The 14,454-nt window shown below is 37.7% G+C and overlaps 3 protein-coding genes across 3 annotated transcripts; 1 reads left to right on the top strand and 2 right to left on the bottom strand.

The window, feature by feature from the left end:
• Window positions 1–154: 154 nt before the first annotated feature.
• On the bottom strand, window positions 155–4,646 carry LOC106355141. Its single transcript, XM_048780881.1, has one exon. The coding sequence runs from the start codon at window positions 3,726–3,728 to the stop codon at window positions 3,267–3,269; it is 462 nt and encodes a 153-aa protein (XP_048636838.1). The 5' UTR covers window positions 3,729–4,646; the 3' UTR covers window positions 155–3,266.
• A 298-nt stretch (window positions 4,647–4,944) lies between these two features.
• On the top strand, window positions 4,945–7,452 carry LOC106394810. Its single transcript, XM_013835398.3, has 6 exons — window positions 4,945–5,271; window positions 5,386–5,670; window positions 5,755–5,928; window positions 6,000–6,106; window positions 6,210–6,511; window positions 6,592–7,452. The coding sequence occupies exons 1-6, from the start codon at window positions 5,131–5,133 to the stop codon at window positions 7,299–7,301; spliced, it is 1,719 nt and encodes a 572-aa protein (XP_013690852.2). The 5' UTR covers window positions 4,945–5,130; the 3' UTR covers window positions 7,302–7,452.
• Window positions 7,453–7,542: 90 nt separating this feature from the next.
• On the bottom strand, window positions 7,543–12,123 carry LOC106375077 (autophagy-related protein 11). The gene is made up of 4 exons (XM_013815006.3): window positions 9,003–12,123; window positions 8,617–8,837; window positions 8,306–8,519; window positions 7,543–8,231 (listed from the first exon to the last, which is right to left on the bottom strand). Exons 1-4 carry the CDS (start codon window positions 11,529–11,531, stop codon window positions 7,809–7,811), a joined length of 3,387 nt encoding a protein of 1,128 aa, XP_013670460.2. The 5' UTR covers window positions 11,532–12,123; the 3' UTR covers window positions 7,543–7,808.
• Window positions 12,124–14,454: the final 2,331 nt, after the last annotated feature.

The following is a 14,454-nucleotide window of genomic DNA, read 5'->3' as shown; positions in this document are numbered from 1 at the left end:
TTATGAATTTCCGTATTTTTCCTCTTATTTATATAGTTTTTGAAATCATTTGGTTTTGACTTAACTTTAGTTTCCCAGTAAAGTCATCATTCATTCTTGTGTTTAACTACTCTGAATCAAAATTAAAATAGTAGTATCAAACAACTTCAATATCTTTATTAATAGTTGGTTTATCAGGTTCAGTATATAATTAGTAACCATCATGTAAGACCATCTATTTTTTTCTCTAAAATAAAGTAATTCTATAATAGAGTTGAATGTTGCTCCAATTATACTTTATTTTATAGTGAGAAATAGAATGATGAACAAAAAAAAATTACTCTATATATAGAGTAAAAAATAGATTTACACTATTATAGAGTAGAAAATAGAGTACTATTGAAGTATTTTTACTTTAAACTCTATTTTAGAGAGAAAATAAAGTAGGATTAGAAATGCCGATACAATAATATTAATTAAATCAAAGAAGCTCCCATATAAACAGCTCTCAAAGACGAGATAGATAGCGTTACATTTAGGTGATTGTCAACGTCTGATAGGTTGTCTGCACCTCCCTTATGTCACGCATACGTTCCCAAATTACTTCAAACATATCATAATAGTGATCATGAGTTTGTATCTCCTTTTTTGTTTCTTTGATGGAGGTTAATTATAAGGAGATAAAAAAGAACTGAAATGGGAAACAATCGAGATCAAAAGTGACAAAGTTTATCAAACTAATGATTGTTTTCGTTTTTTTTTTTTTTGTAACACTTTTTGTTGCATACAAGTAGCATTTTCGCCGAAAGCTTGATTTACATTCGGTTACTTTTTCACACCTAACCTTAACTATAATCATAAGAGCTACAAGGAAAAGCTCTTCTTCAAGGAAAAAAAATTGAAAGTAAACAATAAATTTTCTTGGAGAAATGAGAACTATGATGGTTACTCATGAATCATGATAAGTGTTTGGTCTCTTCTATTTTTTCTTTTGTTTCTTCTTCTACTTCAGAAAATAATATTTACCAAACACTTACGATGGCTACTGGTTAGCCCCCAACTAACTTTCTCTACATATATGTATCTATTTATATAGTTACAATAGATGTCTTTCATATCAAACATATTAAGAATCTGAAACCACATGGATTGTATGTTATATATTTCACTTTTTTTGCTAAGATATATTTTTGTATGGGATATTATTTCACTTGACACATCAAGATTCTAATTAATTGCTAATTGCATTGTTTATTCTCTTAAAGGGTTATGTATGTTGATTACCCTCAAAATCGCTACACAGGTTTTTTTTTCTAAGCGTTCATCCATAAAACAGTTAGAAAAACAATTGCCTCAATATCTTGATTTTCTTATCAATAAATTTCACTATTTTGGTCGAGTCTGGTAAGCGATGACGACATTATAAACTCTGTAATGAGTATGATGATGTTTAGAACATTAATACCAACACAATTTTCATAATAATAAAAAAATCAACAAACCCGTTTTAAAAAAGAAGTTTGCACATGAGATGATTCGGACATATCATATGATCTTAAGCTTTCTATATACCTTTGTCTCTCTTTCAGTTGTGTGTCCCTTGCCGTGTGATGTCTTGCTCCCACTTTACGTCCACTTGGACTTTTATTAGTTTCAAATATTAATATTGTGTAGATGTATTTTTCTTTCTTTTGTGTTGGCTACACATGTACGTACTGCCAAATTATTCAGAATCATTGAACCTAGCACACGTCTCTTACTCGTCTAGTCGTCCGTGGTCCGTTCGTGGCTTCAATTTCTCCAGAAATCATAAGATTAACGTTTCATACATATGAACAAAAGTTATTGAATCTCACGTTGCTTACCGAAATATTGTTTATGTAATTGTTATTGTATGATTTTATACGCGTCTACAAATGAAATATGATACTTGGATACAAATCTATCAGCTAAGAATCCGAATAACATCTAAATATACTCACAGTACACCTAATTGCTCATGTGGAGTACTCCAGATAGAAAGAAAACAAAGGAAGTCAATCATACTTTTCTGAAGAAGAGTACTAGATAACAATGACTGATGAAGATTATATATATATTTTATATATATGTATGTTATTATCATTAGTAACTACTGTTATAAAGCTACAACGGTAATCCTCATATATTAAGTATATGCAGAAATGAAAGATAAATCGTTGTTTCCTGGTGTGATTATGTATGGCAAGCAAGAGTCAAATGATGGATATTCACGTGCTTAACACCATTATGTTGACCACACTAGAAACTAGAGTTATTGTAAATGACATGTCTTTGCAATGTTTCTTCGTTTGTCTAAGGCTTGTCGCTTAGTTGTTTAGTCAAAAGAAAAAAAATTCTCTTCTTCTACTTTCTGTTATAATATGAAAAGTAGTGAAAAACAATAGACTGCAAATTCTTAAACATGTAGAGCCAGTATGATGCCATAGTTTTTAGCGTTGTTCAATGTTCAGCAAACTGTTTGCATGGATGATGGATATGATGATATACACGTTTGATAGATAATAAAAATGATTTGATGTTAGAATCAGTTAACGTAATATAAGGATAACACACGAACAGTATTGTTTTAAGAACCAAACTGTGACAATTTTCCCGAGGAAAGCTCAAGAGTGATCAGGAAATCAAAAATGTTTGTAATTTTACCAAATCCTCTAGTGTTATAACTAGTTCAAACATGTCAGAACATAAAGTGACCCATTTGCGGATTCCAGCATTTGGTACTTAACAATCTGATATCATGGCTTGTATGTCAAGTTAAAGAACCTCTAAGTCTTAGCCCCAAAATCAAAGGCTTCACAGCAGAGCTATATTACATAACTAGTTATAGATATATACAAAATTACATAAATTTTATGAATCTAAAATGTTTATCTATCCTATAAATTAAAATCCGCATTACATGCACCACGTGAAACATCTCAGACTGTTCCCCTTTGTAACAAACATTTCTCTCGATTTCTAAACATAAACCGGAAAACCACCTCAACTTTGTTGGGGTTTTTTTACCAAAAAAAAAAAAAAAAACTTTGTTGGGGTTTGGGCTTGAGGGAAAAACTTTGGTAGTAGTAAAAGGTGTAAAACTTTCTTTTGTTGAATCTACAAATCTATCTGTATAAGATACAAAGTAAAAACAGCAAATATATATCCATGTTTTCAAGAGGCTAAGCATCTGGTTAGCATCTCCGTCCTGATGCTATCAATGTCAAGATCTCATTATATATCATCAAAGGAAGCATATATGATCATCATGAGCCCATAGAAATGGCTAGTGGCATCTCACTTTCATGTGAACCGACGCTGGATGTTGACATTCGTTTCTTGGATTGGTTCCCTTCCATTGACATTAGAATATGGCCTTGCGGACGAGCCATTGCCTCAGGTTCATCTTTAGGAGACTCTAACGATTGCTCGGGAGGGTCAAGTTCGCGTGGCTTGGCCTCTCCATTGGCACTGTTATTGTTACCACCAGATCCAATGACCATCCTGAATCCAAAAGTGCGTGAAACAATGCGGTATGAAAATGTTAAGATCCAAAAGAACCAAGGAAGACAAACAAAGAAAATGCCGATGTAAGCGAGCCAGATTGAAGGGTAAGGAAGGACTGTGTATGCAATGAGACAACCTCCTCCGACAGCAATCGACAAGAAAAGAAATAAGGTAATGAGACAGATGAATGCCTGCCCCGCTCGTGGATCTGGCACAGGCATTGTTCTTTTAAAGAAAGACCAATCTTAAAGATGATGAAGGATCAAGAAAACGCTTAGTGGTTACTATATATATCATCCTCCATTTACGAAATTTCTCTTTCTTCTTTTTCTTCTTCTTTCAAAACTTTTTTTTTCCAAATGAGGTTAATAGGTTGATGAATATCAGCTTGTAACAAGATGAACAGAATAAATCCCACACACGCAAGGAAAAGAGCGTTGAGGAGAAAGAAAACAAAGATAATATTTCTGTTTTGTTTGTGTGCGACTTATAATTTGAGCCATCAGTCATTTTTTCATTTCGTTTTCTCCATTTGCCATTCCAGAGGAGAGGGATGTCCGTAGATAAAGGACTTGTAACACTGAATAGCGTGGATTCAAGCTTTTTGCAATCTAAATTAACTTGAGAGATGATATGTACTCATGTGTACGTGTAAACTAATTATAATATTATACCGAAAACCTTAGTTTACTATTTTTATCATCAAAATGTTATCATCTTGAGATTTGCTTTCTATATTAAACATGAGACGTGGGAGTGACGGTAATTCTTGCAACTAAACTCATTCTAACTATATGTTTAAAATCCAAATGAGACAAGATTTAAAATGAGTATGTTCCAATTTTATAGATTTGTATTTTTATGATATTCATTATTTTATTTGATAATGTATTTTGTTAACATTAATTTGAAGCACAAATTCAAGAAATTTTATTTCATTATGCTTTTTTTCTAAAAGAAAATTTTGAAGTCCTGGTCTATTCTCAACCACAATTAGAATGAGACTTTACTTGCAATTTAAAAGAAGATTTCTATTTAACTTAGTCCTGGCTACCTTAAGTAGCTTAAGACAACAAGATTGTATTTTGTTGAGTCCTGACTAACCTTACGTGGCTTAAGACAACATCATTGACCAGTGACTACAAAAAAAAAGCCTAACAAATTAGGCAGTGAAAACGAGTAACACGTGGCAAAATCTCTATCTATAGCCGTCACAAGAATAAGCAAATTACGGGACCCACCCGATATATCAAGAACTACTGGCTGTCCGCCAGCGAATTAATTTTAACATTTACTAAAAAATACGAAATGACCATCTCAGCCCTCCTCACACACACACAAAACGGTGGCTGTGTCGGACTTTTCAAACCCTTTCCCGTCAAATCACAATAGCGCGTGGCGTACAAAGCGTAAAACTCGCGTCGCTAGCCGCCAAAAGAATCCTCCTTTTCAATCAAATAGATCTGATTTTCTAGGGTTTGCTGATTCTCTTTCGCGTTCTGGATAATCCTCTGTGGGAGAAAAAAAAAGATCCAAACTTTTTCTTTCGTATTCGTGATTTCGCTATCGAATTGGTTTCTCTGAATCTGGGGTTTGATCAGGGAGAAAGGGTTTCGTGTTTTGATGGTGGAAATGAGGAAATCTGGGGTTACGAAACCTGACTCTGAATTGGCGTCCAAGTGCCGTGATGAGCTCCCGGTGAAGCTGGAGATCGCTGAGGATGATTTGGAAGAAGCGCATGGGCCTCTCAACAAGCGATCTAAGGTTTGTTCTTCCTCTTATGCTCTGCGAGAATTCAATTGAAAAGTCTCTGTTTTTCGATTAGGTTTTGTGTTTTTTTTTATGTTTTCGTGATGTATCTCTTTTTTTTTTTTTTAGCTATGGAGCTCAGGGACTAGCTCGTCGTCGATGGCACCGGCTAAGTATAATCCTCTTGATGAGCCGAGTCCTCTTGGATTAAGCCTTAGGAAGAGTCCTTCTTTGTTGGATTTGATTCAGATGAGGCTTACGCAAAAGGCCGCCGATGCTGTTGGCTCTGGTGTTAAGAAAGAGAGTAAATGCATCACTGCTGCATCAGCTGGAGCTACGTTAGCGTCAGGAAGCATTGAGAAGCTTAAAGCTTCGAACTTTCCCGCCACTGTTTTGAAGATTGGGAAGTGGGAGGTGAGCCTTGAGAGATTTTTGCTTTCATGGTGCTTTCAAAGATCTGACTTGATATGGTTCTGTTTTTTTTTCTTTTTTTGGTAGTATAAATCAAGGTATGAAGGTGATTTGGTGGCGAAGTGTTACTTCGCTAAACACAAACTTGTTTGGGAAGTGTTGGAACAAGGTCTTAAGAGCAAGATCGAGATCCAATGGTCAGATATTGTGGGGTTACAGGCAAAGTGTCCTGAGGATGGACCTGGAACATTGACTCTCCTGGTACAATATTCACTCATTTTTGCATTAAATGCTGTTTTTCAACTCTAATATCCTGTTATTTTCTGTTTCAGCTTTCTAGGCAGCCATTGTTTTTCCGGGAAACAAACCCACAGCCTAGGAAACATACTTTGTGGCAGGCAACATCGGATTTTACCGATGGACAAGCCAGCATGTACAGGTATAGACACTTCTTGTGGTTTGATACATTAGCATTTTGTGGCTGAATAATGTTTATGTTATAGCTTGAGCTGATTGATGATAGTCTTCTTCTGATCTGTTAGGCTGCATTTTCTGCAATGTGCTCAAGGGATAATGAACAAACATTTCGAAAAGCTCGTTCAGTGTGATCATCGCCTGTTTCATCTTAGCCGTGAGCCAGAGATAAAAATGGACTCCCCCTGCTTTGATGCACGGCCATCTATCTTTGAGGATCCAAGTGAATCAAAGGGATATCCTTATGGGAATCTGAATCTTAGCACAGGTCCTTCAATATCCGGGACTCATAATTTAGCATCTCCCGTTGGGGCTCAGTCATCATCTGAGCATATGTATCTGTCGCATGAAGCACCATCTCCCAGCTCAGGTATTTTCATTGCCGGAGTGTTCTTTTCCTTTTCACTTCTACTGAGCCAAATTTTGATTTTTTGCTTCATTCATCTCTAGTGATAGATGCTCGCGGAAACGAAGGAACTGGGGGTGTTGAAACAGTCAACTCAAGAAACACAACGGATTGTGGTCAGATGGGAGCTCCTGGACTACGCCAATCTATGTCACTGAACGATTTCCTTGCAGTTCTCTGTGATTCAGACAACACAACGCATCCGAATCAGGTTGAAAATGCAGCTGGAGTACACCCGTCTATGTCAGTGAGTGATCTCGTTGCGTTCTTATCAACTGATTCGAGTCAGCTAAAAGTACCTGGACTACAGCAATCCATATCAGTGAGCGATTTCGTTGGACTTCTCTCTGATTCTGCTGGTGGAAATCATCCGGAGCATCTGGAGAAGTTTGAGAGCTTGAAACAGCAACTGCTAAGTGATAATATCCAGTTCGATACACCAGATGAGAAGTCTCTCATGCCAAGGGTTAATTCTTTATTCAACCTGTTGTACAAGGATCCCAACGTAGCTGCAAACTCACAGCTCAATACTGAGATCCCAGTTGGATTGAAGTCTGAACTCAATGATCTGAATGGGACAGTGTCTGCCAACAACAACAACAGAGTTCTTGATCCGGCTTCCAGCAGCAAACCACAGGGGGGCATGTTAAGGAAAGACTCGTTCAGCGATTTGCTCTTACACCTTCCCCGGATCACATCCTTGCCAAAGTTCTTGTCCAACATTTCAGAAGAAGATGGTGATGCATATAAATAGATAACTTTTATAAACTCTGCCTCTCTTTTCAGGATTTGGCAAGTATAGGAGACCTGTACTATTAGCTTTGCTGTTTTTTTTTCTCATGTAAATCAAATTCATCTCTTGGTTACTAAACCCCACAGGGATATGAAGAAAGACGTTTTGATAATGAATTTGTGTAGATCACCCTAATCATAAAACAATGTCTCAGGAGACGTAGGCATTCCATTATTTATCCTAAATTTATCATTTTTATATATTTAAATTGTTCTTTTATTACAACATTTTAATAAAGCAGAGTATGTACAAGGATAACAGATTAAACTAAGATCAGTGATCATCAGCTGTACAGAAAGAAAGAAGATATGAAATAACATACTTTAGAGACAAATGAAACCCAACATCCACAAATCAAACGAGCGGCTGTCTGGTTATTGATGGTTATTTAACTATTTACATTTTTGTTCTTTTCTGGGGAGAGGTTTCTTCCATCATATCAATCTGCCGCAGGAACAAGCAAAAGGATCAGGAAGCTTGTTGATGAATAGCAGTGTCAGGAAGCATTGCTATTGTCACTATGAAGTATTCACATCCTGATGAGAGGCCATAAGGGTTTGTTGTCGTTGCTCCTGAAGACGATGTTGAAGACATTGAACTTGATGCCAGGTTTCTTGAGCCGAGATAATCTCTCTTACCAGCCTCAGGAGACGCAGAAGCTGAAAGTGTCTGTGCCTGCTTCACTGCTTGGCGCTCGATGTGGACAATCTGTCCAACGATGTATGTAGGCCGGTTCGGGAGGTGATCTGTGAACAACGCCTCGGATTCAGAGGACAAGTAGTAGTTTGGGCAGTTCCTGTTGATTGCCTCGTAATGCCCTGCTTGGTTTAACACAAATGCTGCTATCTCATGGACTTCAAGACGACCAAATGATATCTTTTCCTTATTCGCCTGTCCACAAAATGTTCAAAAAAGTTTTAAGATGCATCCCACACAAATGAAATAACAAAAACGCATATTCTTACCTGCTTCCCAAGTTGGTGCTTGGTGTACAATGTTTTCACCAGCTCTTTCTTTTCCTTCAACTCCTTTATTGTCTCTTCACTTGTGGATTCAAGATTCCGGCACTTCTCAAATAACTCCTCCCGGTTTTGGGAGAGGTAGCTAACTTTGTCTGCCAGAACTCGGATGCACTTCCGGAACTCAACAGTGCCATCATCCTCATTGTCATTAATCGAGCTGTGAAAGAGAGATGCAAATCCAAAGAAATATATGAGAAACCAAGAGCTTTAAAAGTGGATATAACAAGAGAGGAAGAACAATGATAGGAACTTACTTGTCTAAAGCTTGAGCCAAAGTACGCAAGGAGTCAGCAAAACCAGCGACCCCACCACCAGCACACACAGAGCTCCGGAATCTTTCAAAGAGACCTCGCATCTTCACAGCTGACGCACGGAGTGCAGTGTACTCAGAAGCTCTACGATCAGCAGCACAAAGATGGGTCTGGGCTTCTTCTCTTGCTTCATGTAAGCAGTTCTCCAAATGCGCACAGTTCATCTACAACCAAGACAGCCATACGTACCACATGAACTCAAGGGAAAAGGCTCATATAATGGCTAAAGATAACATACCAAAAAGTAAAGACTAGCTCCTAATCTCACCCAATGCGATTAATAAAAATAAATAAATAAATAAATAAAAATAATGAAATAGCTGAAAAACCTGGGATTCTTCGAGAATTTTCTGATTCATTTCCAACTCTCTGCTCAGGCTGGCTACCTCTTCCATAGCACCATTTAGCTTGGACTCTGTTTCACTCAGTTTATCGGACTTCTCCATCAGCTCATTCTTAAGTTCCAAGATAATACCATCACTGTGTTTGGTATCTAAACCTATGTTAGTTACCACATTATTACCCAAAGATTTTGTTGGGCTCTCGGCTGTCGAACTGTCACTTAGAAACACGTTATCCTTTCCACCTTTCTCATTGTTTTGCTGGCTTTCCAGCATCGATGAATCAAGCGGATGATGACTGAGCACCTGAGAGGAATCCACCATGTTCTCATCCATACCTTCCCTAGCTTTACATGGCTGCTTGCTAGAAAGATTTGAAACACATGAGACCTCATCCATGGGCTCTGAACCAGATACATGTGCTTTGTTGCCTTCCACGTCACCTGAAGCGTCTGCTTTGTCCATAAGGTTCAAGCCAGACACATCTTTACTATTAACATATCTCTTTCCCTGTAGATACTCATCATTGAGACGTTGTTCCAGTTCACGGATGCGTTTCTCATATGAATCACAATGCCTTTGTTTCTCCTTGAGCATGGACAAGAGATGTTTCTCATACTCATCTTTCGCCTGCAGCGCCTCTGCTGTTTTCTCTGCTGCATTTTTCAACAGATTTTCCACTTCGCTTCCATCCTCCAGCACATCGTATTCAACTTGTGGGCCTAAGGAACATATCCGAGAGATTGCAGAAGCAAGGTCTGCTTTTAGTTTCGCGTTCTCAACTTCCATCTTGCTGGTCCCTGCTATCTCCACTAACTCAGAGGCCTCTAGGATATCTTCAAAACTGTCCAAGCTTGTCTCCTCAGCTTCAGCGGAAAGCGAGCTATCACTAGACATCCCCAGTGAACTCCTTGAGGACGCAACCTTTGAATGTAACCCAACCAGATACTCAGGAGCATATCGATCAACGTCTGCCATTTCAATATTGATCAAACTAGTATCATAAGGAGATACATTGACATCACACTGAGTGGGAGTATCATATAAACCCATTGAGGACAACACATCACGCGGTAAGAAAGGACCATGAGTTTTGAGAAACTCCTCGCGTCTCCTGACCTCTGTCTCCCTCTTCATAGCAAGCTTCTCTGCCAATTGCCCAGCCATTCCCATGTAAAGCTTCATAGAGGATCTCCTCCTCACAGCCTCTGCGAGGCAGGCTCTATAAGCGGGGCCAACACCACGGACCAGCTTCAGGTCAGCGAACAAGTCGTCCTGACGCACCATCGCCTCTCTGAAAACAGGAAACTGCAACTTCGCATCTTTGATGATATATGTGACGTACGTTATCTTTTGCATGTAGCTGTGCACAAAGCCATTCATCTCATTCTTCTTGCTCTTGCAAAACGCCAGCAACTCTGAAATGGAGTTGTAACAAGCCTGCATCTTAGGGAGGTGATTCTTGTCGTGCACTTCGTACATAGGACCAAGCGCTGAAACAGCGTCATGAGGTCGGAGAGATGATGACGATTGGCTAGACATGCAGTCATCCACAAGCTTCTTAACCGTATCGACATCTTTGCTTAGAGACTGCATTATGCTCTTCTGCTCGTTAATGAATCGTTCGTGGTCCTTAACAGCCGCTTCTAAGCTCTTCATCGTTAAGGAGTCTCTGCAAGCAAACAGCTCCTCAACCTTGCGCTTGACCTCCACAAACATCTGCTGAAACTGAGCGATCTTGTTCTCAAACTGCTTGTGAGAGATTCCGCAACTCTCCGCAGCCTTTTTGAGGCTATCTTCCTTGACAAAGTCCAACAAGCATCTCCTCGAATCCGTTTGCAGACAAGGGTGAACCTTAACCGACCTCAGTTTCTCAACATCCCTTCCGAAATTCATCAGCAGATCAGAGTGGAGGCGGTGCTGGTGCTTATACCGCTTCATGAACTCGAGAAAGTTCTGAAAGATCACCCTGTAATACTGCTCCAGGTTCCTCGTAGCGACTTCAACAGCTCTCTGCTGTACCTTCTGCTCTCTCGTCAGCCTCTCGCAGCTCTCAAGCCTCACAGCCGTACAATTATAAAAGGCTCGGCCTTTATGGAAATGGTAACGAAACTGCCTCTCGTACAAAGGCAAAGCCTTTAGAGCCGGATCCAACGCGTCGTCCAAGGGATGATGCTCATGGACTGGAGCAGGAGGCAAAGCATCATCAACCTCCTGTAAATCTACATCTTCAGGCGACGGAGGATGAGAGCTGCTTTGAAGCATAGACTTGTTGAAAACAAACACTTCTCGATCGCTTGAAGGAAGTCCGTAAGCAGAGAGCAACTTCTGAGGCTCGAGCTTCATGTCCAGCGAGAGGAGAAGCTGGTCAGAGAAGCTGATCCCGGACACAGATTCAACAAAACGCATCACGGATTCAACTGGAGTCGTCTCGCTGCAATTGAATTCAAATGTATGGCCGTTCTCCGCCACGCAGAGAATCAGCTTCCCGTCATCACAAGTGAAGCTTGCGCTCATCGTAGCCAACCTAGAGAGATAGAGACAAGGCAACCAAACCAAACCAAACCAAACCAAACCAACAAAGACTAAGGCTTTCTTTCTATCTAAATCTTCGATCCTTTGACCAGACTACAGATTCATCAAAGACTAAACCTTTCGATGTTTTCCAAAGTACCCACCACGAGATATCCTCAAATTCTCCAACTTTCGCCTTCGTTACCCAGAAAAATTACTTTTTTTTTTAAAATCAAAAATTGAAGCAAACCCTAGAAGACGTGATACGACGATTGCGTGAAGAGACGAGTGTCAAAGTCGAACAAGGATCAAACTTCTCTTCACGAAAACCCACTAGATTTAAACAATTAATATTCCTCAATTTTTCTTCTACGAAACCTCGAAGCCTTCTTCTTCTTCTCCTCCTCCTCCTCTGAGCTTCTACAACGAATTTTTTTTTCTTTTTTCGATAATTTTACACGTTTTTTTTTAATTGATGGAAAGTTACGGAGAAGCTTCGGATGTAAGTTTAGTCTCTCACGCAAGACAGAGACGGAGGAAACCCTTTTGTTTTGTTTTTTTTCTTCTTCCTCTGTAGAAGAGAAGAACAGATAAAGCCTTGTTTTCACAGGGAGGGACAGTAACTCTTTATTTATTTTGATTTTACCCCAATAGTTAGATAAATTGAAATATAAACCTTCTATATCCTCAATTCATATCCAATAGTGTTATCAACTTAATAAACGTGTTAATGTTAGTTTGGATTAGTTTATTTTTGTTCTATTTACAGTAAGAAACGTTATAACTTATAACGAATCAAGAAATGAATAATAACCCACAAAAATAACAACAAAACACAAAAGCTAATATAATTAATTCTGAATCTCGGCCATATTCAGCAATTAATTGGTTTCTTTTCTTTTGACACCAGATCTTAGAGCAACCTCCAAATCAACACTACGTACATAAGTCATAACGTAATTGTGGCCATAATCTGAATCACAATGTTTATACGTATGATTATCATATGATAAGATTATCGATGTTACTATGTATAAAGTAATTTTAGCATTTTCATATCATATGATCAGCTTGATTGGCATGTGATGTGAATTGGACCACCTACACACAAAAATGGCCGTAGGGGTCCATTATCATTGTAGAGAAACATGATTAAATTAAGTATGCAAGCAGCTTGACATTGAAAACGATCTTTTGAAAGTGATATTTCAATGATTCTTTACATTTTTGGCCGTGACTGGTTGCATTGTTTAGAAAAACATTTGATTAAAAAATGAGTTTTGCATTATTTTTTACGAAATTAGGAGGCAAAAGAAACTGTTTTTTTTCCTCGTTTGGGCGCTTTGTTTTAGTTTATGTAAATATAACTGCAATTTGCAGTATCATATGTTCCACTCTAGAGATGTATGAAAGATATTCATAGCACTAAGGTGTAAAATTGGACCACCTTTTTGATTAATTATGAATAGCTACGGACAAAAAGATACTTGTGGTGGAGAAAGAGGTAACACCTCACATAATTTCAAAGGCTAGTAGTTAGCATCAGAATGTTTGAGCTTCCACATGGGAGTCTTTGAAGGTGCGTATTCTTCTATACATTAAGAGAGATATGTATATCATACATCGAAATGTGAAACAAAAATATAATACAATTACATATCAAAATCTTATGAAGTGATATTAGAGAAACAATAGAAGGAATTAAAGTATAAAGTAAATAGCCAACTGCTTCTGCTGTGTTTGTTAACAAACATGAAAATATATTCTATATCTATTAGGATATAAAACACATAAAGCAGCTGAAGCTTACTTAAACATAAAAGCATGAAAGCTTTTGTTTTAGCTTTATAAATGTGATAGAGAACGGGTGTAATCTTAAGAGATCCTAATGCCATTTTATAACATTTTTACCTCCACTAAACTAAAGTTACGAGAATGCTAAACACATATCTTTAGTTTGAATTTAAAGCTTGTTATGGTAAACCAATAACTTGAAATAAAAAATTTAAATATATAGAAATTCATTACACTCTTAACAAAATTAATACATTCATGATGTGCTGCCATCTGAAACAAACATAAAATATATGATTGACATTAAAGAGAATCTCGTGAGATTCGTATTTGACAACTTAGCTTTGGATTCGGAATCAAATAGAGCCATCGCAACCCCACACAAATGATAATAGGATAACATGGAATCCACACTCTTCACTTTTCCATATATATTTTTTGTGTGTTTAGTTGTACTTCTTGTAACTTTGCAAACTCATGTTAATCCTTTGGTAACAGTTGCCGTCGTTGACTTTGTAAATTTTTATACATGCACATGGCCGATCTTTGAATCACCTTTTCCAGCTTAGTTTAATTCTTAACACATGTGTTATTTCCTCTGTCATTTCAATTATTATTATTTTTTTTGGTAAAAATGTTAAATTTTATTACCAATTATTTCAATTATTTATGTATCTTCTCATCTAGTCACCTTGTCTAATTTTGAGAGGGTCGTCGTTGTTAATAAGTGGTTGAGTTATATGGATACGGTAAAGTAACAAAGCTCCCATCATATTGGACCTACTAGTTATATAATATGTCATGTCAATGATGTCATGACATAAGGTACCATTCTTGAATTTGTTGACGTGTGCTCATCAATAATTTGATTATACAATTATATGATACTGTACAAATAATTTTAGTGCCTTATCTTTTAACAAATTGAAATTATCGAGTGCCACTGCTAAAGACACTAAAAACCATATCATTGATCAGTTATGGAGAATTAGAGCACCCCCATTAGTGAACTTATGGGGGAGTTCACACGGATTCCAAAAAAAAAAATTTATTAAAATAAAGAATAGTGATGAACTTGTCTCTCTTCACTTCTTTCTGATGAACCTGGTTCATCACTGTAGCGCGGGCCCCA

The sequence above is a fragment of the Brassica napus genome, chromosome A1 (assembly GCF_020379485.1).
Source record: "Brassica napus cultivar Da-Ae chromosome A1, Da-Ae, whole genome shotgun sequence".
Lineage (NCBI taxonomy): Eukaryota > Viridiplantae > Streptophyta > Magnoliopsida > Brassicales > Brassicaceae > Brassica > Brassica napus.
Note: the sequence above shows the minus strand (reverse complement) of the source record. Positions and strands in the feature narration are given on the sequence as shown.